Source organism: Denticeps clupeoides, chromosome 13 (genome assembly GCF_900700375.1).
Source record: "Denticeps clupeoides chromosome 13, fDenClu1.1, whole genome shotgun sequence".
In the NCBI taxonomy this organism is placed as follows: domain Eukaryota; kingdom Metazoa; phylum Chordata; class Actinopteri; order Clupeiformes; family Denticipitidae; genus Denticeps; species Denticeps clupeoides.
In genome coordinates this window covers 459052-483138 of record NC_041719.1, presented here as the reverse complement: position 1 = coordinate 483138, position 24087 = coordinate 459052, and the positions used below count along the sequence as shown (strand labels likewise).

At 49.0% G+C, this 24087-nt stretch overlaps 1 protein-coding gene and 1 long non-coding RNA gene across 2 annotated transcripts in view; one reads left to right on the top strand and one right to left on the bottom strand.

Moving 5' to 3' along the window:
• Positions 1-5967: 5967 nt before the first annotated feature.
• The window catches only part of LOC114801939 (conserved oligomeric Golgi complex subunit 6-like), an 18541-nt gene continuing 421 nt past the window's right edge, over positions 5968-24087 (bottom strand). Inside the window, exons 2-19 of the mRNA XM_029000449.1 lie at positions 23611-23754; positions 23437-23508; positions 23309-23367; positions 19374-19485; positions 19217-19299; positions 18914-18984; positions 18738-18831; positions 16882-17010; positions 15179-15270; positions 15031-15095; positions 14656-14747; positions 13980-14097; positions 12687-12818; positions 11305-11472; positions 11120-11227; positions 8224-8277; positions 7809-7888; positions 5968-6924 (exon numbers count right to left, since the gene is read on the bottom strand). Of these exons, the coding sequence (XP_028856282.1) occupies positions 6777-6924; positions 7809-7888; positions 8224-8277; positions 11120-11227; positions 11305-11472; positions 12687-12818; positions 13980-14097; positions 14656-14747; positions 15031-15095; positions 15179-15270; positions 16882-17010; positions 18738-18831; positions 18914-18984; positions 19217-19299; positions 19374-19485; positions 23309-23367; positions 23437-23508; positions 23611-23754 (1821 nt within the window). The 3' untranslated portion in view covers positions 5968-6776. The remainder of the gene's footprint in view (positions 6925-7808; positions 7889-8223; positions 8278-11119; positions 11228-11304; positions 11473-12686; positions 12819-13979; positions 14098-14655; positions 14748-15030; positions 15096-15178; positions 15271-16881; positions 17011-18737; positions 18832-18913; positions 18985-19216; positions 19300-19373; positions 19486-23308; positions 23368-23436; positions 23509-23610; positions 23755-24087) is intronic.
• LOC114801940 (uncharacterized) lies at positions 6047-10501 on the top strand. Its single transcript, XR_003751664.1, has 2 exons — positions 6047-9235; positions 10249-10501. It is a non-coding gene; the product is annotated as an uncharacterized LOC114801940 (long non-coding RNA).

The following is a 24087-nucleotide window of genomic DNA, read 5'->3' as shown; positions in this document are numbered from 1 at the left end:
GGCCCTGCAGCCGCAATGAACGCGGCGGCCTGCCGGTCGGAGTCCCGCGGGGCTTTTATTCAGGCAGGAGACCAGGTCCTCACGTTACAGGCGGCGGGGGACGGACACTTTACTAGGGACGTGTGTAAAGGCCCGCCCACCCTCTAATATAAATTCATTAATACAGATCCCCAAATCCGCCCAATTATATCCGGATTTGGGCCGACCAATTAATGAACTCACGATGACAGCGATCTACAGCGGATCATCATATTACCGGCGGACAAATGTGACCTTGGCAGGGTTCATAAAAAATGACATCTCAGCAGGGGCGACTTTTTAATAACTGCAGCAAATCCCACTGTTCTGTGGCGCGGTGGAGATTAAGTCCGTCACCCCAGGAGTACAGGAGTTACAGGAACGCCGTAACACGTCCGGCCCCATTTAGTCCAGGCTTGATCACGAGCTCTCGGTAATTCCTCATCCTCACCATCATCATCATCATCAGTCTGTGGAGGCCAGCGTGACCACGTGAAAGCAGGGCACCTCCAGCTACCATGTGCAGGGCGGGGGCGGAGCCAGAGGAACCGTATTTATTTCATTCGTATTTATTTACGCGGGCGTCGCCTTTACAAAGCGAACCGGATCCCGTTGCCATGAGACATGATGCAACTGAACGAGGTGAAAATCAAGCTCCGCCCAGGTCAGATCACATGACGTCACTCAGATGAGCAGGATAGTTCCGCTCAGGCCTGTACAACCAGATTTAAATAATACGGTGAATCCAAGATTCCAACTTTCCAACTCTAGTTCTGGTCAGAGGAGGCGGGTCGACGTTCTACATTAATGAAAAGAAAACAGGCCATTCTTCCCATCACATTCCCACCGATGAAGATTTTCTCAGGTTGGTGGACCCGGAGACCTTTGGGACGGAGGAAGAACAGCAGGCCGCTGTGAGCGCATTGTTCCACGCCCATCAATCACATGAAGTGCTGCACGCAAACTGCTGACGGCTGCGGGCGCCTTTTAACGCTTCCTATTATGATGTTCTGACATGCAGGGCCGTCCAGCTCGCCTCGGTGGCTTGAATGACAGGATGTGACCTCAGGGGGAGTTTATCCGAGGTGGGTCGGAACAACGCTCGCCGGGCCGCGCTCCCGGCACGATTGTTGTTGAGCGGGTCGCTGTTTACGTTCCACGCGGTGAAAAATGTCCCTCCGTCTGCGTGTTGAGACAGATGCCGGCGTGACTCATCCGGTGAGTCAAACTCCACAACTCGACACCAGGGGCAGGAGCAGCAGAGCAGTCACATGGCCCGGCACCCTGGCAGCCGATTGGTTAATTAGCAACAACACAGCCAATTAGTGCACAGAGCCAGACTTCTGCCACTGATTACCAATAAAATTGTCATTGTGAGACACTGCACACGGTGACACGGAGAAACGTGTCCTCTGTATTTAACCGTCACCCTTGGTGACAGTGGGCACCATGACAGGCGCCCGGGGAGCAGTGTGTGGGGACGGGACCTTCATCAAGGGGACCTCAGTGGCACCTTGGTGGATCGGGATTCGAACCGGCAACCCTCTGATAACGGGGCCACTTCCTTAACCGCCAGGCCACCGCTGGCCCTAAAAATGGTCCTACAGGGCTGAACATTTCTGGTTTAGTGTTGTTTTATTACACAAATATAAAATATTCATCACACCGACAAATCAAAATGTTGAGCTTCTCGTGATGGTGGTGATATGACAAACGTGAGCACAGAATTGGTTTTACACACACACACACACACACACACCAACATCGTTCAGAGTGGAACATGGCGGACGTGGCGTCACCATCATGACATCCAGCTCATAATTAATGTGAACATACGAAACAGGGCAACGCGGTAAAAACATTTCTGTCCCACTTTCCACTTGTAAAATTCTGGAATGTCCCTTTAAGGATCTGCCGGGGACGTGAAGCCACAGCTCCGTTTGGAAGCCAGACGGGAATAACCCCGTCCAGCAGGGAGGACGCTGGGAACACGCCGTGCTCGACGCCGCCGACTCGTCCAAGGAGGTTCTGGATCAGTCCGGTTCTCCGTACAGACCAAAATTAGGCACGCGGCTTGTCCCCTGCCAGTCGGAACGTGTGTGTGTGGGGGGGTGACATCACAGCGGGTGGAGCGTCTTTGTCACGCTGCTCATTACTGAGTCACCGAAGCCATGCAGGTCCTGCGGGGCGACGCCTTCTTTTCTCCCCCCTGGAGTCCCACCCGCCAGGTGAGAATCTGTTTTCACCGCTCCAGCTACAGCGAGTGTGTGAGTGAGTGTGTGTGTGTGTGTGTGTGTGTGTGTGTGTGTGTGTGAGAGACGATGGCGTGCAGCCGTTGGCCCATGAACTGAGGGGTCAGTGGGCGAAAGGTGAGTGAAAAGAGGCGCTTCATGTTACTGAGTAACCAGAGATCCGGCACTGGGACGCCCCTCACCTTCACCCGCCATCTTCATAAGGAGGATACACACAAACTCACACACAGTCACACACACACACACACACACACATTCACTCTCACACACACACATTCACTCTCACACACAGTCACACACACATTCACTCTCACACACAGTCACACACACACTCACACACAGTCACACACTCACTCACACACACAGTCACACACACACACACCAGACACAACACACTCTCTCACACACACACACACACACACACACACACACACATTCACTCTCACACACAGTCACACACACACACATTCACTCTCACACACAGTCACACACACACACACAGACACAGACACACTCTCTCACACACACACACACACTCACACACACACACACACCACTCTCACACACACACCACACACACACACAGACACACCTCTCACACACACACACAAGTTCACTCTCACACACACACACACTCACTCACACACACACTCTCTCGCACACACAAGTTCACTCTCACACACACACACACATTCACACACTCACTCACACACACACATTCACACGGCGCGTCGTCAGGTCTCAGAAGGGGGCGGGGCTCCCCGCGCCGACCCACCACCAGGCCCAAACCGCACGGCTGCCGGCGGAAAACAAAAACAGAGGCGCGAGTCGGAGGTGAATTATGTAACCGGCGCAGTCGGCGTTCCGGGAATCCGTACAGAGTGTCCACATCGGCAGAGCGCGGCTCCGCTTGCACAACACCCGCCGTGCACCACCACGACGTCACGGCAAATCTGGTCCAAGCCCACTGACGTGTCCTGCCCGGCACGAGTCTTCATTTGGCCACGTTGGGACACTTCCTGCTTTGTGGACTAAAGCCTGGTCCTGGACTGAAGGTGTCCTTGTAGAATCTTCTAGTCTGTCCCCCGAAAATGTCCCTTTACCGTTTGACTTTGTCTTTTCAGATAAAACAATTTCTTTTTTTAACTTTACTTAATTGCAGCAGAGGTGACATTTTTACTCTGAGCTCGTGTTTCGTGTCCTTTCCGGTGTGGACGGGCAGCGCTGGCAAGTCTGGCGCGGTGACCTGCCCATGAATAGCCATATGCATGCGCCCGCTCCTCGGGACACGGCGTTCCCGTGTTTATATCCCATTAGATAAAACGTTCTGCCGCTGCGGCGACGCCCAGGACCCTGCTGCTGATTACGAGTGCGACCGGCCTTCGAAGGTTGTTGTCTGCTGGACCTGAGAAAACGGGGTGTGTGACAGCTGTCAATCACTCCTATAGGCTCCTCCCCCTTTAAAACTTTGCTAATATAAACAATAAAAAAGATGCAACAACTGTGAACCTGAATGCTGAAGGGACGGAATATTGGACGGAATATATAGAGAAGAAAGTGGTCCAGCCAAGTGGTACTAACACCCGCGGCGGCGCCGATCGTGGAAAATCCCCGTCACCTCCTCACCAGTACCGGGCCGACGCAGCGGCAGTGGCCTACTGTAACCAGCGTTACGTAACGCCGACGTTTTGTTCTAATAGGATTGGGCCCGAGATTAGAACGGAACAATGGCCGTCTGAGAATTCGGCTGATGGGCCGGATTCCTGGAGACGGCGGAGTTGCGTAATTTGGGATTGCCTGAGATCACCGCGGACCTCACGCCTCTCACGGTGAGTTCTGTGGGACGAGACCCGTTGCCATCGTGGCAGTTTGAGGCACAAAGTCCGGTGCTGCGGAGCTCACTGATTAACATGGAATTTTATCACACGAGGGTCAAAGGTCACAGTCAGGAAGTCGGAAGAAAACACAAACATGATCCATAAAAAGTGACGACAGCTCATTATATAATGATGCTGATCAAGTGAAAGCTCCGCCTCCTTCTAGAACCCTGCATCCATTTGGAGATCCAGCAACAGTACACCATGTGTGGTGTGTGTATATTTATAGATTTGAATTCATATATATATATTATATCTATAAAATGAATTTTAAAAGGTTCATCACACCCAACTAAGTACTGACATTACAAATGAAAGAAGCTGGATGTCTCTGGATCACAGGTAATATCAGAATCTTCTGAACTCTGCTGTTAATGCATAATATTAAAAATGTATATATTTTGCTTTACATAAACAAGAGAATATGTGAATTTTGAAATGATGAAAATGACCTTTTCCTTCAACATAGTGATTTTATAATTAGATAGAATCAGTAAACAATAGGTCCTAAAATGAAATACAGTATGATATCTCATAGAATACCATTATTGATCATGTGACCAGTTTAAATTATATTTTGTAAAAAAAAAAAATTTCATCATCACCACACAGGAAAACAAAAATCACCACATTCTGCTCTATGCTGATATGAATGTTCATATTTTGACAATAATAAATCAGCGTTCTATATTCCTCAGTCTTGGCGAGGACTGATTTCTTCCAGCAGGACGTGACCCCCCCCTCGTCCCACAGAGGCTCTGGAAGAACCTTGAGCAAGACCTCGCCTTTCCCCACTCACCCCACAGCCGCTTTTAAACTCTATTACATGAACACGTGCAGCACGCCAGTGAGGGAGAAAAACGTCACTTACTAAACATTCCCGTTTCATACAGGAATATTTCATCATTATAACAAGATTCAGCCACCAAACTTACATTGTCCACAGTTCCAAATTCACAGGGATTCATTTTTACATCTACAGCAGTTGGCAGACGCTCTTATCCATAAGTGTTTAAAAATGTCCATCATAGAAAAATTTTTTAAAAACATTAAAGTTATCTTACATTTGAAAATCTTTAGTTACTCAGCTGTTGGAACATCTACAGGAAGTTCATTCCACCACCTAAGATAAGATAAGAAAAAAACTTTTATCCTAAGTGTCCTCGTCTCCAAGACAGAGAAGAGTCTAGATGAACGCTTTCCTGGTACCTTGAGAGATGGTGGAGCTGAAGAGCGAGGAGAGACCTGAGGAAGGAAGCTGTGAGCCTTCCTTTGTATGCCAGCATCAGTATTTAAAATCTGATGCAGGCAGCTATAGGAAGCCGGTGGAGGGAACGCCGCAGTGGGAAGGTGTGGGAGAATTCGGGAAGGTTGGACACAGCGTTCTGGATCAGCTGGAGAGGTCGACCAGCCAGGAGTCAGGTACAGTGAAGGTTGTGGGTTAAAACTGCAGGAGAATTTGGCATCATGGGAAGCGAGTGTAAAGTGATGGCGAGGAGGAAGGTGAGATTTAAATTCCCAGTCCTGCGTCTGAAGACTCAACCAGCAAGGACTCGATTCCTAATGAATTTCTTACAAATTTTCGGGAAAGTAATTGATTCCAAATAACTGAGTCAGTACCAAGAATTGTAGCTGCCGCCCACCTACCCGTACTGCATATTTATTTATTTGCATTTTTACATTATTTATCAGACGCCCTTATCCAGAGCGACTTACAATCAGTAGTTACAGGGACAGTCCCCCCCGGAGCAATTTTAGGGTTAAGTGTCTTGCTCAGGGACACAATGGTAGTTAGTGGGATTCGAACCCGGGTCTTCTGGTTCATAGGCGAGTGTGTTACCCACTAGGCTACTACCACCCTACACTGTACACACACACACACACACACACACACACACACACACACACACACACACACACACACACACCATCCTCTCAGGAAGGAATCCTCTACAAACGGCCTCTGGTTTGTCTGTAGAAACGCATTCTTGGGGAGAATTGACTGTGGGCGAACCCACTGGTGGTCTCACCAGCATGAAAGGGCTCAATGTTGCCAGATTCAGAACGCGGCCGGGGGGGGCGGAGTCCCCAGGGGCAACACCCCCTCCTCCCCGCGCCACGCCGGCCCATATCTGCTGACGGCCACCTGCGGGCTGTGGGATAAACGTCTATAAATACCCGCGCAGTCGTGTTTTTCTCACTTTTTTCAAACCCCACGCCTAAATATAACCCCGGAACGAAGCCCCGCGGCCACTTTTCAGCCAATTAAACGATGGCGTGACTGGCCAGCGGGCCGCCGACATGAAAGCTGCATTGTGTGGTGAGTCCAGCTGCCTCGCAGACAGGCGGGAAACCAGGACACACGAGCACGTGCACACTTCTCATGGCTTTAATGCAATCTTTCATTTTATTTTATTTGCAAAGTGCAGGCCACCTTCTCCCTTCACACACACACACACACACACACACACACACACACACACACACACCGTGGTTTCCTTCAATTGGTCGCATCAATACAACGAGTGAGCAAGAGAGAGAGAAAGAGAGAGAGGGGTGCATCTCCAGGTAGAGACACGTTACCCGGCACCACAAGAGTTCTCTTTCGGCCCACTGGACCGTCCAGGCCTCAGGACAAGAGAGTCTGGACTTGCTGTGGCGATCGGTGCAAGAGACCCTCGGTGTCCTTGTATCCGCTGGTGGGGCGGGTGACAGCAGCGTGGACCTCGCCGTACGCCCGGCACACCAGCTCGGTAGACAGCCTGAAGATCTGCTCCCTGGACAAAACAAACAGGGGTCAGAGGGCGAGATAACATGCTGTTGGACTTGACCCCTGCCTGACCCCCTCCAGCCTCCAGCTGATTGGCTCTTGGTTCTTTAGTTTTTGAACTTCCTGTTGACTCGGCGGAGAAACAGGAAAACACCACCGGTGTTCAATATGGTGAGATAAGAAGCAGCAGCGCAGAGCAAAAAATTCAATCCGACTAATAGCAAAATAAATTAGTCGTATTATTAACTGCATATGCTCATTCAATAATAATAAAAAAGACGAAATAAATAAATTAAATGCGTAAAAAATGATATCAGCAGCGAGCACTTCAGTGCTGCCATGTTTAAAATCCACATTAACCACCACGTTCCAAAGTACTCCTGCGATTCTGCACGATTCAATATAAAAGTAGAATAAACTGTTAACCGCAGAATCGCAGGGAATAAAAAAAACATTCCTCACTTTCACCGGGAAAACGCACGCACACAGAGAGAGAGAGAGAGAGAGAGAGAGAGAGAGAGTGTGGGTGGGTGGGTGTGCGTGCGTGCGTGCAAGGGAGTATTTCCTGTCGACCAATCCAGGTTTGTTTACCCAGGTTGAGTGGTGGGGCGGAGCGGCACGTGTTCGCCGCGTGTGAGAAGGCCGGATAGAAACGCCGCTGCGGCCGCCGGCACCACCGTCTCTGTTAATGGGGGGGACATTAACCCGGGGTACAGAGTGCTGCGATTCCCAGTAAACGTGACTCACTGTGTGCAGAACCCGCCTAAAAGCCGCTCGGCGCAAAATGGGCCCCGGCGAACGCGCTTCTCCTAATGCACCGCCGGCGAAACGCGGCCTGAGTGGCGGCCAGCAGAACAAACAGACCTAATGGACGAGCGTTTTTTTACTCACTTCACCGCCGCACTGAGCAGGAAGTTGAGCTGCGGCATCACCAGGGTGTCCGGAGAGGACAGGTAGCGGTCAAACTGCATCTGCGACAGATACGAGCGTCAGATAGTTTACAAAGTACAAAGATATATTTCCATACGATGTTTACAGAAAAGTCCATAAAAATGGTCAAAAAGGAATTTGCGTGTGTATTTTAGCTAAATGTTTTCTTAATATTACAATATGTTAATGTGCTGTAACATCTGAGGGTGTTAGTGAACCAGAAGACCCAGGTTCAAACCCCACTTACTACCATTGTGTCCCTGAGCAGGACACTTAACCCTGAGTGTCTCCAGGGGGGGACTGTCCCTGTAACTACTGACTGTAAGTCGCTCTGGATAAGGCCGTCTGGTAAATGCTGTAAATGTAAAAATCTCACCATTGCAGCTTTGACTGAAGAGGCGTCCATACTGGGCAGGTCGGACAGAGGACCCTGAAACAGAAAGCACTTGAGTTATTTTACCGAATTTCTAGCTTTTCTATGTAAAATCCTAAAACATACCACCAACAAATCATCTTTCTCACTACCTCACCCAGAACAACCTTCAGGACCAAATCAGTCTGGTTAACCATTTAACCATCACCCTTCATGAGCAGTGGGCACCATGACAGGCGCCAGGGGACGGTACCTTGACCTACACGTGTCCACCAAGATCTCTGCTTGCCTGCCTGACATCTCATCGTGGGTGACAGGTCATCATCTCCAAACTGGACTACTGTAACTGAGTCCTGGCTGGTCTTCCTCTGATCGTTGCTCGACCTCTCCAGCTGATCCAGAAACCTTCCCAAATTCTCCCACATCACTGCTGGCTTCCTGTAGTTGCCTCCACGTCAGATTCAAAATACTGATTCTGGCCTACAGTCCAGCACTGCCTGACTGGTACCACCATCTCTCAAGGTACGAGGAAAGTGTTCATCTAGACTCGTCTCGGTCTAGACTCCAAGGTAGTGGAACGAAAGTCACTAAAGATCTTCAAACGCAAGATAAAACCTTCCACTCTTATAAAAGGCCTCTTGGGTCGGGTTCTGAGTTATTAACAGTATTTACAGATCAGGTCCTGGTGAACCAAACGAGGGATTTCAACGATAGACATTTTAAAACATTTACGTGAAGACAGAAGTACCGTACTGTCATCACTGATCATTATTAGAAGGTTGCCAGATAATATAGTAAAGAGGATATAAAGCAGGAAAATCCATCTAAAGCTATTCAAGTTCTAGAATGACCTAAAAACCTCGCACTCAGGGGGGTGAAAGGTCACTCGGTGTCTCGCTCGGTTAACCTGACGGCGGCACTGGCCTGAAATCCCGAGAAAGGCGGAGCCATCGCACACCTCGGCAAGTACAAACCCGGCGCCGTGGCCGGGGGCCGCCCCATTAATCTCCTTTAGGTAAGACTTTAGCTCGCAGCTCCACACACAAACACAACCAAATTACAGAGATGGCACAGAGACGGCATGCTAAACCGAAACACATGTGGGCCGAGAAAAAAGAACCTAATTTTAAAGTCAGACCAGAGGCCTGGCTGTCCTGGTGTGAACCCGGTTCCTCAAGGCTAGACTGGTGCTCCACAGAGGGACGACATACAGGGCTCTTACACATTTTTACAAACAAATTTCCAGGACTCTTCAATTATTCGAAGGCAAATTTTCATGACCGCATGTTCTCTGAAAGTCCATATTTACCAGAAAAGTGTTAAACTGAACAACCCTGAACTTAAACGACAGAGTTTCTTCCCCCAAGTTGGCGCAGCTCGAGTAAAATGGAGCCGTCGCGTTCCGGCGTAGATCATCAGCTGTAATTCACTTTTAAAAGGAGACACGCGGCTGAGGAAGTTCTGGAATATGCGGCGCACGCAGCAGCACGTGACGCGGTTCACTACGTAAAGCCGGTAAAAGATACAGGAACTTCATGTTATACATTCATGTGTCAAGCAGAGTTCCATGACTTTTCAAGGACTTTATATTGAAAATTCTCTTTTTAAATTCCAAGACTTTTCCAGGTTTTTGATGACTATAAGGACCCGGAATATATAGAAATGTGTGAGATAAGCAGCCAAACAGTAAAACTGGGAGGAATATTCTTTAAAAAATTAGAAAAATATTACAAAACTGTCCATTCAAAGCTGCAGGAGGTTACGTTCAGGGCACATTTTACACCACTGAGTTATATGTATTCTATGAACTGGACGTTACGGGGGTTCAGGCGTGTAGTTCAGAAGACGAGACACACTTACTACACTCTCAATAAGATGTACAAATGTGCATGTGTGTGGGTTGCCTCTGAATTTTGCACATAATCTCAACACAGACGGAAATTTTCTTATTCAAAACAACTCATCTTTTTTGAGTTTTAAACCCAGACAGCATGATTAATCTGTTGGTTTTTTTTTTTATTTCCCGAGGTCCGCCCGACCCACATGAACATGAAGAGCTCCTCCTGGTCCTGCTCATATCCACGTCTGAAGCCATTAAAAATAAAACACATTTTTGCTGGGTGTCTCACAGGCCCTTAAAGAACCCCGTCAGGCGGAGGGGAAAAGTCCAAACCATCCAGATATTCCAAGGACACACGTTTAACAGAGCAGACAACACAACTGGACACAAAAAAAAAAAAAAGACAAAAACAAGCCAAGCAAACAACAGAGTGGACCTGAACAGGCTGAAAAAGCTCCACTCGGCCCTGTTTTCTGTCTCCTCGCTCGCTTCTGAGTCTGAGTGCTGACCAACTCGAAAAAGCTCCGGTGATTTTATTAATGAAAGCACGACCACGAGTGTTGCCATGGCGACGCGGCTCTTGTAAACAAAGGAGACTATTATAGTAAAACGAAAAAATGGCAAAGTGAGCTATTAGTGCTGCAGAGACGGCTGCATAGGAGACAGCGGCCATAAAACCACCTTTCCCGGCGGCACACGTGACCCCCCCCGGAGCGGGGAGATGAAACGTGCCGAAACCCGCACCGCCATCTGAACATCAGTGGAAGAGCAAGGAAAATCCATGGAAAGGCTGCAGCGAATGAGCACAAGATCAATAATGTCTTATCGTAACCCCGACAGCGTGGAAGTCCATTGATAGCTCATGTGAATATATCCAGTTCAATCTTGGTGTAAATGAAGGTGAACCGCGGTGAAACGTGTCCTCTGTGTTTAACCATCACCCTTGGTGAGCAGTGTGTGGGGACCTTACCCGCTAGGCCAACCACTGGGAACCTACCAAACATCAATGTCTACTTCACTCCAGACTCCACAGCCTGCAGAGTCTCAGCGGAGCCTCACCTGTTCTGGGTTGTGCTGCTGGACGCAGCTGTAGATGTAGCTTAGTCCGGCTCTGGTCAGGACGTAGGACGCCTGCTCGTTGATCAGCGTGTCCAAGTGCGCCTCGATCTGGAGAACAGAGGCAGGACGTCACCTGATCATCAGCTATTATCTACGCAGCAGAAAAATCCACAAAATGAACAGACCTGGAACTCCAGCATCTCCAGGCGCTTGTCGGTGAACTCGAACAAGGCCAGCGTGGTCTTCATGACGTAAAGCGAGTTCACCATGTAGGTGGCCATGTCGGCGGTTCCCAGGTTGCTGGCGGACACGGTGCAGAGCTGCAGCAGCGGGTCCAGGATGCAGGACAACACCTGCAGAGACCCCCAACGGCACCATGGGAAACATACGACCCACCAGACCACCCGCATAATACGCTCTATGATGACAAAACAGCCTTTAAACGAGACGAGATGAGACCTAAATGCTGGTCATGTGACATTTACTATAACAAAATATATCATTTAATAATAGTAAACAAAAATGAGACTAAATGTGGATTACAAAATAAAAAACTAAATTAAAACGTCTCTTATATACATGTATCCTGCACTGGCTGCTTATTGCTGGTTAGACCTAAACTGCATTTCGTTGCCCTGCACTTGTACATGTGGAATGACAGTAAAGTTGAATCTAATCTAATCTTAATTTTCATTGATGAAAACGAGATGTTATTTCCTCTCATTTAATCGTGTTATTATGAAGTAGTATTTCTGAGGGCACTTCCTCTATTCCGTCATTGCGGCCGGTTCTATATAAATGGTGGTGGGTTATCAGGCGGCTGGGAGAAAAACACAATGAAGTGGAAAAGAAAACAGAACGTGTGTCGAAAACACGGGGACCATTCTTGAGTCTATATGGTAAGAATAATAGAACAATAATAGAATTGTGAAATGGGTTTGACTCAAAGAAATTTCTTTTTGTTTGACTGTTCTACTCAGTACTATATTGACTTGGTTAAATAGTATTATTAAAAAAAATTGACTAAAATAAAATAAATAAAATACAGTCTAAAACTAGACTAAATAGTCATGGATAATTCTTTTAGTCGACTGTAACTTGACTAAAATGAATCTGGACATGACTAAGACTAATAAAGACCAAAAACAACTGTAGTCTCTGAAGGCATCTGCTGTGGAATCTGGTACTAAAGCCATCAGATCCTGTAAGACGTGAGGTGCCGCCTGCAAGGACTTTAAAGTATAAAGTGAAGTGATTGTCACATGTGATACACAGCAGCACAGCACACGGTGCACACAGTGAAATGTGTCCTCTGTATTTAACCCATCACCCTGAGTGAGCAGTGGGCACCATGTGTGGGGACGGTGCTTTGCTCAGTGGCACCTCAGTGGCACCTTGGCGGGTCGGGATTCAAACCGGCAACCTTCTGATTACGGGGCCGCTTCCTTAACCGCAAGGCCACCACTGCCCCAAGGACTGAACTTGTCTTTCCGCCACATCCCACATCCTTGGCTGGATTAAGATGTGGAGAATTTGGAACCGTCATCATGAACATGGTCAGCCGTACCTGAGCGAAGTCGGCCTGCCGGGCATCCAGCGGGACGACGGAGGAGTCGTGGGACGCCAGCACCTCTCTGAGGAGGGCCAGGGTCTGAGTGAGGGACGAGGTGGGGCCAAGGTCCGGGGGAGGCAGCTCCACCTGTTGGACAGCAGTGGGACACCGGCATCAGTCCAACCAGCTTCGGTCAGAAGACGCCTTCAAAGACTAAAGACTGTTACCGTCGCCCAGTCAGACCACTTCTGGTGGGTGGACAACAAGAAGAAGGGTGCGTCTCAAGGTCAAGGGTGCCATGTCATCAAATGTCACCGACTAGGGTCCCTCAGTCAGTAAAAACCGGCATGTCCGCGTCATTCCAGCACGTTTTGACCGTTTTGTCTGTGTATTTGGTTAAAATTACTGCCGGTATTGTGAGGATAATTTTCTACTCCGACTACTTTGGATATTTAAATATTGCGTGGCGGTTTGGGTTTGTGGCACCTGACTGGACCGTTGTGGCCGAGGCTGCGCCCCCATCAGTCACCGTGGTCCTGGCATCGCCCGGAGGCGATCGATGCGCTCTCGGCGTGGTCTCTGTGGCGGGGGTCCGGGTCCGGCGCCTGCGCCCGGCCTAATCGAGGCGATTAGCGGAAGGCCGTGTTCCCGCCATCGACTGTGCACTTCCACGCGGTTCCGCCATCGGATTATCGGGCTGCTAAGGGGATAATTCCCGCTCGGGCGGGGAGGCGGGGGACGGGGCCGCGCTGGCACGCCCGCGGCGGTGCTATCGATCGGCCTCTGGACGCCGCGGCCGGTCCGAGAGGCGCCGCTCGTGTTCAGGGATATTTTGGATTCAATTTGGAGTGCAGATGATGTTTTGGCAGCCGGGGCTTTTACGGGTTCCCAGGGCTTTTTGGAGCAGTGTGTCCTTGACAGGAAGTCTTGTTGACTTCAGTGGCTCTGCTGAAGCCGGCGAGAATTCAGAGCAGAAGCATGCGGAGTTACCGAAAAACGCCAATCTCCTTCTCCGGCAACAGGAAAACTGTGTTTGAAATCAGGAGAAGAGTTTGAATTCCATCATTCCTCCGACCTTCCTCTGTTTTTCAGCTCACTAGATAACCAAAGATGTCTCCAGTGTCACTTTCTAACACACACAGAACTTATCGGTTTTATCCCGTATACGCATCCAAAACACACCGACGAGTGAGTGGCGAGTTGGTTTGGGTGGTGAGGTGATCTGCATTCCAACTAACCCGAGGTCACCCACATTTATTCTGCCGAAATAAGAGCAGATGAGTAGCAGTGACAAGACCAGATACAGACCTTGTCCATGAGTCGGCTGCCGTGGAGGCTCAGGCTGTTGAAGAACATCTTCTTGCTCAGGACGTGCATCTCCTCCATGGTCATTAGAAGAGCGGCAGCACTGGTACCCACGATGCCACTGATTAAAGATATTAAGATGATCAATGAACGTCCACTAGGTCACGTTCACTAGGAATTAAAGCGCCTGATAACCTGCATGTTGGTGTTGGTAGTGGGCGTGGTCACGTTCACTAGGAATTAAAGCGCCTGATAACCTGCATGTTGGTGTTGGTAGTGGGCGTGGTCACGTTCACTAGGAATTAAAGCGCCTGATAACCTGCATGTTGGTGTTGGTAGTGGGCATGGTCACGTTCGCTGGAATTAAAGCGCCTGAGGAAGTAGGTTGTGTGAGAGCTGTCAATCATGCCTACAGGCCCCTCCCCCTTTTAAACTTTGTTCATAAAATTGGAAATAATCACACACCAACAAAACTAACTAACTTCCTCTCAAACATACAGGTGAATAGCAATTTGTCCATTAAATCCAAAGTAGAAGGAAAGAGATGACGTGATCAATCACAGTTTTCATCACAGCCTCGCTTCATTTAACTTCTATACGCAAACTGCGGTATGAAAATGCAACTTCACATGACCTGTTTCACATTTCCCTACACTGCATGGGAGAGAACATTCCACACCTGATGGTGTGGTGGTAGAACTTGAGCAGGTTGGAGATCTTGTAGAGCAGCACGGCTCCCGGTTCGGCCACGATCACTTGCTCAATGCGGACCTGCGGGAACCACAGACCAAGGTGCAAGTGAGATTCATAAACTATCGTAGTTCCCGATAAATCACGTCATAACTGCACTTATTGGCCATCCCCCACATAAAGAAATTGGCGAGTGGCGGTTTAGACCCTCCTAGACGGGCAAGTGATGTCAGTTCTATTAATGCAACTGGGGTACAAACATTGCAAATAACTGTTACTGTGCTGGAAAATGACCTGACAACATACGGAGATCCACGGGAGTGGGAATAAAAGTGCGACAGAATAAACTACGATGAATTAGGACCTTTAGTGGTCTGCAGACGCCCTCTGTGATGTGGCTCAACACGTCCTGCATGTTCTCCTCAACCTCTACGGTCAGAAGGACACAGACAGCAGCGTCACGGAGAGGAAACGGGCCGGACTGTAATACTATCAGAACTGGCCGGTCCTACCCGGTATAGTGACGTGCTTCAGCAGGGCCTGCAGATGCTCCTTCTCAGACGCGGTGGCCTGGTGGAGCCACGCCAGCATGTCCCCAACATACCTGAGGAGGATTCAGGGGTTATACGACATCAAAAATGTCAACTAGTAATAAAGAACGGCAAAGTATGTCAATATAATCATATAATGCACATCGTAAAGTAAAGTGAAGTGATTGTCACATATGTTACACAGCAGCACAGCACGCAGTGCACACAGTGAAATTTGTCCTCTGCATTTAACCCATCACCCTGAGTGAGCAGTGGGCAGCCATGACAGGCGCCCGGGGAGCAGTGTGTGGGGACGGTGCTTTGCTCAGTGGCACCTTGGCAGATCGGGATTGGAACCGGCAACCTCCTGATTATGGGGCCGCTTCCTTAACTGCTAGTCCATAATCCCAATATAATTTTGAGGATGTTGCACACATTTAAATTACAGAATATCCTGCCTAATTCAAACAAAGGGAGGAACTGGAGGAAGTAGCAAAGCCTGTGCGTATTTTTGTATTATTAATATTTTTTTTGTCTTAAAACGCAGTGGGGAGAAAATCTGTACGGCCTACAGCTTTGAAACTTGGCAGGTCGATGCAGCATCCTACCCTCTTCTCAGGCGCTAATAGCTGCATCATTGCGACAGTCGGTGGCACCTCACTTCTGAACCGATTAAAATGCATATTAATCATTGATACTAAATTTGACTCTCAGAACCAACTAGCAAACTAATTCTTGGTTTTTCAACCCATTTGAATCTCAAGATGCTCCTGGTCAATGGTGATCAAAATCATGCGCAATTTTGCAAACAGCATGGCTGCAAAATGCAAATTAAAGTTGTAGAATTTGCATACTTTGAACTGCTATGACTCACGGACCTGGCCACTAAACTCGGTTCAGACACTGCGGGGTGAAAATTGGCCACTGGGCAGGGCTACGACGAATGGAAAAGCAGAAACTTCATTCACATCAAAAACAAGTAAAGAAAACACACACACACACACACACACATATATATATATATAGAATTGCTACGTCATTGTCCTGTTGCTTATCTACTGTAATATTCTGGTGAACTACATTATACGGCATAAGTACGGTTTGTACTAATTTACATTGTCAGTGCCAATGAATTCTTTGGATCTTGTTTTAATTCAGTTGCCTGAAACCCGGCGTACACATTTACATTTACAGCATTTATCAGACGCCCTTATCCAGAGCGACTTACAATCAGTAGTTACAGGGACAGTCCCCCACTGGAGACACTCAGGGTTAAGTGTCTTGCTCAGGGACACAATGGTAGTAAGTGGGATTCGAACCCGGGTCTTCTGGTTCATAGGCGAGTGTGTTACCCACTAGGCTGCTACTACCACCACCCTGAAGTCTGAACTGCGCGCTGAAGAGCAGTAAAAAGGACGTTAGCTGCTGTGGACGTGGAGAAGAATGGGGACAGATGGTGGAGAACTGGATTAACACGGCGGGGTGAACGGACGAGTGTGAAACGGTTCTCAGAATCGCGCGTGACCGGGGCGGCCGTTCCCCGAAACTGACAGGAACGGTGCCTGGCTGCAGGGCTGGCCTGTCCTCGAACCTGCGCCGACGAGGGGACGTTCTCTGAAAGGGGTGATTCGCACGGTGAGTTCTGGGAGCTTCTTTAATGCCGCGTTCGCTTTGTTCCGAGTTACCTCATGGGGTCGTGAGAATGCATCTCAATGGGGCGGGGCGTACCCCCAGGTCCTCCTCTGGTCAGGGCGTCAATGAAGCCCCGGACCACTGCACATCGCCGCGCCGTCCCGAACTCGTCCAGAGTGTACCTGACACACACACACACACACACACACACACACATAACGGTTCACAACTGTGAACGAGCAGTCAGACTAAACAGTAGCCAGGAAGGCGGGGGGCGGGCGGGGCCTTAGGAGAGGCTCTGGGCCTAACCGCGGTCAACCTTGAGCTTCCTGTAGCCATTCATACCACCAGCACCAGATGCAACAAACACGGGGATAAGAGCAGCAGATGAAGGCCACATGAGAAAAGGGGCTGAGAGAGAAAAAGAACGAGGATAACGGAGACGGAGGAAATAAAACCCGACTATCAACATTAACGTGATAGAAAATCAAAAGGAGAAGAAAAAGGTTTAGGGACGAGGGAAGGAGGAGGATTGTGGGTCTGTTAGTGGTAAATATCAGACCGATCCTAGTCATCATAATAAAAAAAATTATTTTCATTTTACATTTACGGCATTTACCAGACGCCCTTATCCAGAGCGACTTACAGTCAGTAGTTACAGGGACAGTCCCCCCCTGGGGACACTCAGGGTTAAGTGTCCTGCTCAGGGACATGATGGTAGTAAGTGGGGTTTGAACCTGGGTCTTCTGGTTCAGAGGCGAGTGTGTTACACACTAGGCTACTAACTACTAACGTGAAAACTGTTGAGAAAATACTGATTTAATGTTGGCCACGTCTAGTCGTGTTTCAGTGTAAATACGTTCGGACAGCTGAACCTCTCGGTCCCGGCAGGCGTCCAGCGGGAGAAATAAAACTGGAAGAGAAGGAACCCAAATATCCCCGTTTCCCACGATCCAGAAAATGGCACTCTGGGATGTTTGGACACATGATCAGCACACACACCCCGATAACGAGGAGGACTATCTTCCCAACGAACTCTGACCGGCCAAACACACACACTGAATTTCCCCCCCGCTTGCCATGGCGAGCAGGAGGTTCGTGAGGAATCGCTGCCCTCGTGTGGTCAGTGATCAGCAAACGGAAGGAGACTAAAAATTCCTTCTTCACGGGGTCTCCGATTCCAATCATCTCTGTTCTCCGTTGTTGTCCCTGGCTGGTGGAACAACCTGCCCTCGTCCACACGACTAGCCGAGACTATCACCACTTTTAAGAAGCAGGTGAAAACCCTCTTGTTCAAAAAATATTACAGACAAATCTAACACTTACACACGCACATGCGTACACATTGCACAAACAATACAAAAATGTATAAATACATTATAATTTTTCTTCGTCTAGCACTTAACAATCTCTGAGCATGCTCTTCACTGACAAGTTGAGCCTTATCAGGGCTCTTAGTTTTGGGTAAAAGCGTCTGCTAAATAAAGTAAAGTGTGGTGAAGGAGCTGAAGTGAACTTCAGATTCATGCTTTTTTAAAAATGTGAAAGTAAAAGTCAAGTGATTGTTATTGTGAAGCACTACATCACAGCACACGGTGAAACGTGTCCTCTGTATTTAACCGTCACCCTTGGTGACAGTGGGCACCATGACAGGCGCCCGTGGAGCAGTGTGTGGGGATGGTACTTTGTTCAGTGGCACCTGTTGCCCACCATTAGGATGTGAATGAAGCACAGAATATAAGATCTGACAAGGTGTGTTTTTTCCGTTTCAGGGGGACTTTTGTTTGGGGAACTGGGAAGACTAATTCCTGGTCCCCAAATTCTGCTCTGATGCCACCATGCAGTGACTGAGCGTGTGTGTGTTGTGCGAAAGAGAAAGACAGAATGTGTGAGGAACACATTAACTCACTTGTAAAGGACGGGCCGGTCCTGTAGGGCTTCCATAGCCTGAGTCAGCACTGGGGGGACATCACACGTCTCGTGGGTCAACCCACGACACTCGTCTAGCAGGAGACACACAGCAACGCAGCCAATAAGTTTATTTATTCCTGGTTTGTCAGAATCGTTTCTGTCCCGAGAACTCACTCTGTGCCCAGCGGTAGAGAATCTCATATGAGGCTTCCTGTAAAACGGCCATCTGTTCCATAATCTCCAACCTGCATACACACACACATACTTTAAAATGTCAAATTACATTAAATCTAAAACACCAACGGCCCGACGGTAGTGAATGTTGTGACCATCCAAAGGTCATAGTTCATCAATGCAGTCATGGATTCATAACAGAGGCGCCGTTTCCCCTCCCACGTGAGGGAACCTTCAGCATTTCTACACGTTCTGAAGGAAGGGACATGGTTCTCTCTGGGTGTACTGGCCCGCCTGGCTCACCCGGCCGTCTGCTGGTTGGTCCTCAGGAGGATCTTGACATCTTCATGTATGTTCTTCACTCGGTTCAGCGCTTTAAAAAAGTCCTGTGGAGAACAAATTCATAAGCAGAGTCCATTCTCCAAAAAGTTGATATCTGATGAGTGTTTCTGGTCACGACCTCAGTGACAGGGACATCGCGTGCCCCACGAAGGGTGGCCATCTCCTCACTGGACAGCTGGAATTTTGAGAGGAACCCCTGGACCACCTGCGCCCGGAACTCCAGACGATGGCTGCAGGGAACAGAAGAACATGGAGAACATGAAGAACATGACTACAAAACTAAAACATCTGATTGTGACAGGGGTTAAACCATGTACCAAACACCAAACCCTGGCATGTGATTAAAAACCACGAAGAACTATGAATACATGAAGGAGGGGACAAAAAAACAAGGATTAAAAGCACTGAGCAAATGAACTTCAGTAGACATGAAAAATACAACCATACAATACATTCGATTCAAAAAGTACAGCAAAATGAACCATAATCTCATAGTAGGATGCCTCTTATTCTTAATTCATGCTGTTTTGCTGTAATAATTGTTGTGCACTTCTCAACTCTAACCTCCATATCCCTGGTACCACCGCGTACACCTGCGGGACAGCGGTGGCCTAGCGGGTCCCCTTGATGAAGGTACCGTCCCCACACACTGCACCCCGGGCAACTGTCATGGTGCCCACTGCCCACTGGGGACAGTGGTGGCCTAGCGGTTAAGTAAGCGGCCCCATAATCATAAGGTTGCCGGTTCGAATCCTGATCCGCCAAGGTGCTCACTGCTTACTTTAGATTGTAAATATTCTAGACTTTATTTTAATGTGCTCTCACTGTACTTGTGTAGGCATCTGTCTAAGGTGAAATACAGGAGAGCCATGACACAAAATTACACTAGATGGCAGCACCGCCCAGCACCAGGGGGAAATGTGGGACCGTCAGGACGGTGAGGAGTAAATCCTGGTGCTGGTAGCTACAGAGACGTTCATCACCATCCGCCAATGCGGTCCCCACACTCAGCAGTGGCCATAACAACTGCCATGAACGGGCAAGAACTTGCTGTCCCACCTTCTCGTCTTCTAGTCCTCACCCTCATCACTTTGTGTTGCCATTTCTATTCCGCTGTCGCAATTTGTCTACTGTCTTCCACCCAGAGCATTCACAAGCATCTAGAAATTATTCAACTAAAACGTTCCCAAAATACAGAAGGAATAAAAAATAATGCATTTTCAATGCTGAAAGCTGCATGCTGCATGCAGACGATGAAAACTGCAACACTGCTCCTTTAATAGAGGACGGTCCTCCGCAGTAAAGGGTTAACGCCGCGCTGCCACGTTCTGTTCAGGAGCAGAAGGGAGAGAAAGAATAGAAGCACACTGACCTTTCCTTCAGGAAGAGCTTTTACATTCATATCTCACTCCATCATGTGAAGTTCCTACCACACCGACGACTTTATTAAAACACAGACGTGCAGAAATACCGTTTACACGATGAGTACACGATGATTTAACTGAAGCTGCCAGATGAACGATCCACGTACGTTCACAAAATCTAGCATCCAAACCGTGAAACAGACTCAGGCTGAAATCTGCACGATTTTATTATATTTATATCATCTGCGCATCAGGACATGGAGGGACGTACATTGCGGACAGAACAAAGCGTTTGATAAATGGACATTTTCATCACCATTTACATTTACAGCATTTACCAGACGCCCGTATCCAGAGCGACTTACAGTCAGTAGTTACAGGGACAGTCCCCCCCTGGAGACACTCAGGGTAAAGTGTCCTGCTCAGGGACACAATGGTAGTAAGTGGGGTTTGAACCTGGGTCTTCTGGTTCATAGGTGAGTGTGTTACCCCCCCCCACATGTTACTAGCACCCTATTAGACCATTAACTTCCTGTTAATGACATCTGAGTTTTTATAATTTGCTATTTTATCAAATGCACACTATAAAATAACAGATATCATTTATTTCACACACACCCCGTTTTTTTTGGCTTTCGGTAAACAGCGTGTAATGCTGAGACGGAAATACAGTTTAAACTGGTGGAGTAACCTCACCTAACAACCAGAAGACCGCTCTGGAGGAACTAGAAAAAGGACGCCCTCATCCAGAGCAGTGTTTTGGGGAGAGACCTGACCTTTCGTTTCATTGGCTACCAGGCCCACCCAAAGCCGCCCGAGATACATTCTCTCACAGGACGGGTAGGACAGCAGTTCCAGCAGAGCAGGGACACCATCCCAAACCTCTCACTTCCCCTCAAGCCTCCCCCTGGACAAAACAGATGCACTTTACCATCCATCACTCCCGTCCACTGAGCTCCACTTACTGCCATGAGACCTTCTCAGACCGCTTTCCCTAAGGTCCTCCCTAACCTCACCCATTACGAGAAAACGAGAGGAAATGACTCCAGGAGAACCGGGTAATAAATAATCTGCTCCCGAGTGACTCCGGCTGCCGGCGTGGGACTGAACCTTCAAACCACCGTCCAGGGGCTAATTTACCAGAGTCACCGCCATTCTGCATGTCTTCTGCATTACTGGAATGAACAGTAGAACCCGAAATCCACCATGGCAACGTCTCAGCGTCAGTCAGTAGTGACAGGGACAGTCCCCCTGGGGACACGATGGCGGTAAGTCAGGTTTGAACCTGGGACTCTGTGGTCTACCTCTGGTTCTGGTAGTAGCCTAGTGGGCAACACACTTGCCTATTAACCAGAAGACTACCATCGTGTCCCTGAGCAAGACACTTAACCCTGAGTGTCTCCAGTGGGGGACTGTCCCTGTAACTACTGACTGTAAGTTGCTCTGGATAAGGGCGCCTGGTAAATTCTGTAAATGTAAATGAAATGGGCAGCTGAATGAACATCGTTCCTCGTCTCCCAACACGTCAAACGAGTAAATATACGAGGGGACGAGTAAAACCGCACGGCGGTAATTCCGGTGGGGTGATAACAGGAAGTAACCTTTGAATGCGCCGCTTCATGTGTTCTGGTGACAGCTCCTGTCGGAGGGGACTGTTCACCCGTCCAGCTCCATCTGCCTGTTTGTCTTTCTGACGACGGGAGGGGACAGAGTGACCTCCGGCTTGTCTGGCCTGCTTCCGCTGCTCGCGGTCAGTCATTCCCACTCCGGAATATTCTATTCCGATCTGTCCGCACGAAAACACAACGACGTTCGTCCCGCGCAACGCGGAAGCAGGCAGGACGGCGGCAGGTGGCTCTTAATATGTCAACGTCCCCCCGTGCAGACCAGGGCCGGCGAGGCAATAAAGATGGAAATGAGAGCAGGTCACGACCTCATCATTACCGCGGTAGATCCTGCACGTACGCTCGCTGTAAAACGCTTTTATTGAATTCTCATCCACCGTTTTAAAGACGGTGCGATCGATACGAGAGCGGACGTCGGGACGGGATCGTCTCCTGTTTCTAGAGGCGGGACACGGGCTCTTCTTTTTCCCAGAGTGCATCTGGTGTCACGTCCTCGCCAGGGTCGGCCAGATGAGGACGGCCTGCACGTCCCGTCGTCCAGCGAGACCGTTCACCTGTCGCCGTGGTAACCAGATCATCGCTGCTGCGTAACCACTCCCCCTCCATGCGTCCACCAGGGGCGGGGCCTGGCGACGCCTCATCAACAATCCTTACAACCGGTTCCGCGATGAGAAAAGGCGGAAAACCTCCTTTCCTGCTCATCTAACCGGGCTCGGTTCACCGCGTTCCGATAATGAATAAACACGCTCAGCCGCGGCGCCGTGTCGCGTTCCGTTTACGAGTTCTCTCATTCATTATTCAATACTCTAACGGTTCTGACCGAAGCCGACCACCCTGTGACGCATTTTTAAAACCAGGGGACCGGCCAATCACTGTCCTCGTTTCCCGAGCGTTACCAAGCAGGCGCTACCGGACAAATCAGGCAAACTGGGGCACCAACATTATGCTCATTAAGACAATTGAAGGCTTTTTCGGTAAAGATGGAGCGGTTTTATCACCAGTTAAAACCAGATTTCTAAGCATCGTTCCTCCAAACACCTCAATAACGACGAGCGTGAACTCACTTTTCTCCCTGGAGTTTGTTGGTCTTCACGATCAGGTCCTGGGTTTGCTCCTTGGCAGCCTGTTGGAATATCGGCATCGTATTACGCGGAGCCGCGAGGAACGAGGAGCGTTCGGTGGACAGCCTCACCTTTAACCTGCCGGTCATTTCTTCGCAGCACGTGCTCATCGCCTGGACATCTTCATGGACGCTCTCCAGCGCCTACAGATGGAGATACCGTGGCTCAACGGAAGTATTACGCAACCATGGTAATTACGAATTAGGACCAAGCGCCGCAGTCAGTAAACGGTTACAGGCGCGGACCTCTTTCACGTCTTTGAATATCCGGACAAACTCTTCGTTTATGGACAGGCTGCGTCTCTCGATGTCCCCTCTCAGGTTCCTCCTGGTCCGCAGGCTGTTCTCCGTGAAGAACACAGACAGCGACTTCAGTGCCTCCAGCATCTCCTGTATTAATATTAACAAAATGTTCTCAAGGTCAACGTCCATAATTTACAGCAATTTACCGTAAATTATCCGTAAACCTCAATCTCACGACTGGATTAATGTAACTCCCTCCTAGCAGGTCTACCATCCGTCCTCTACAACTAATACAGGACGCAGCAGCACCTTCCCAACTTCTCCACACCACCACACTGCCACGTTACCTCCACTGGATCCCAGCAGCTGCGCCCCCACATCAGATCCAAACATGGGGTTCCACCATCCGACCTCAGAGCCCTTATTATACCTCACACTGCACCTCACACTCTCCGAGCCTCCAGTCCTGCACCGCTGAAG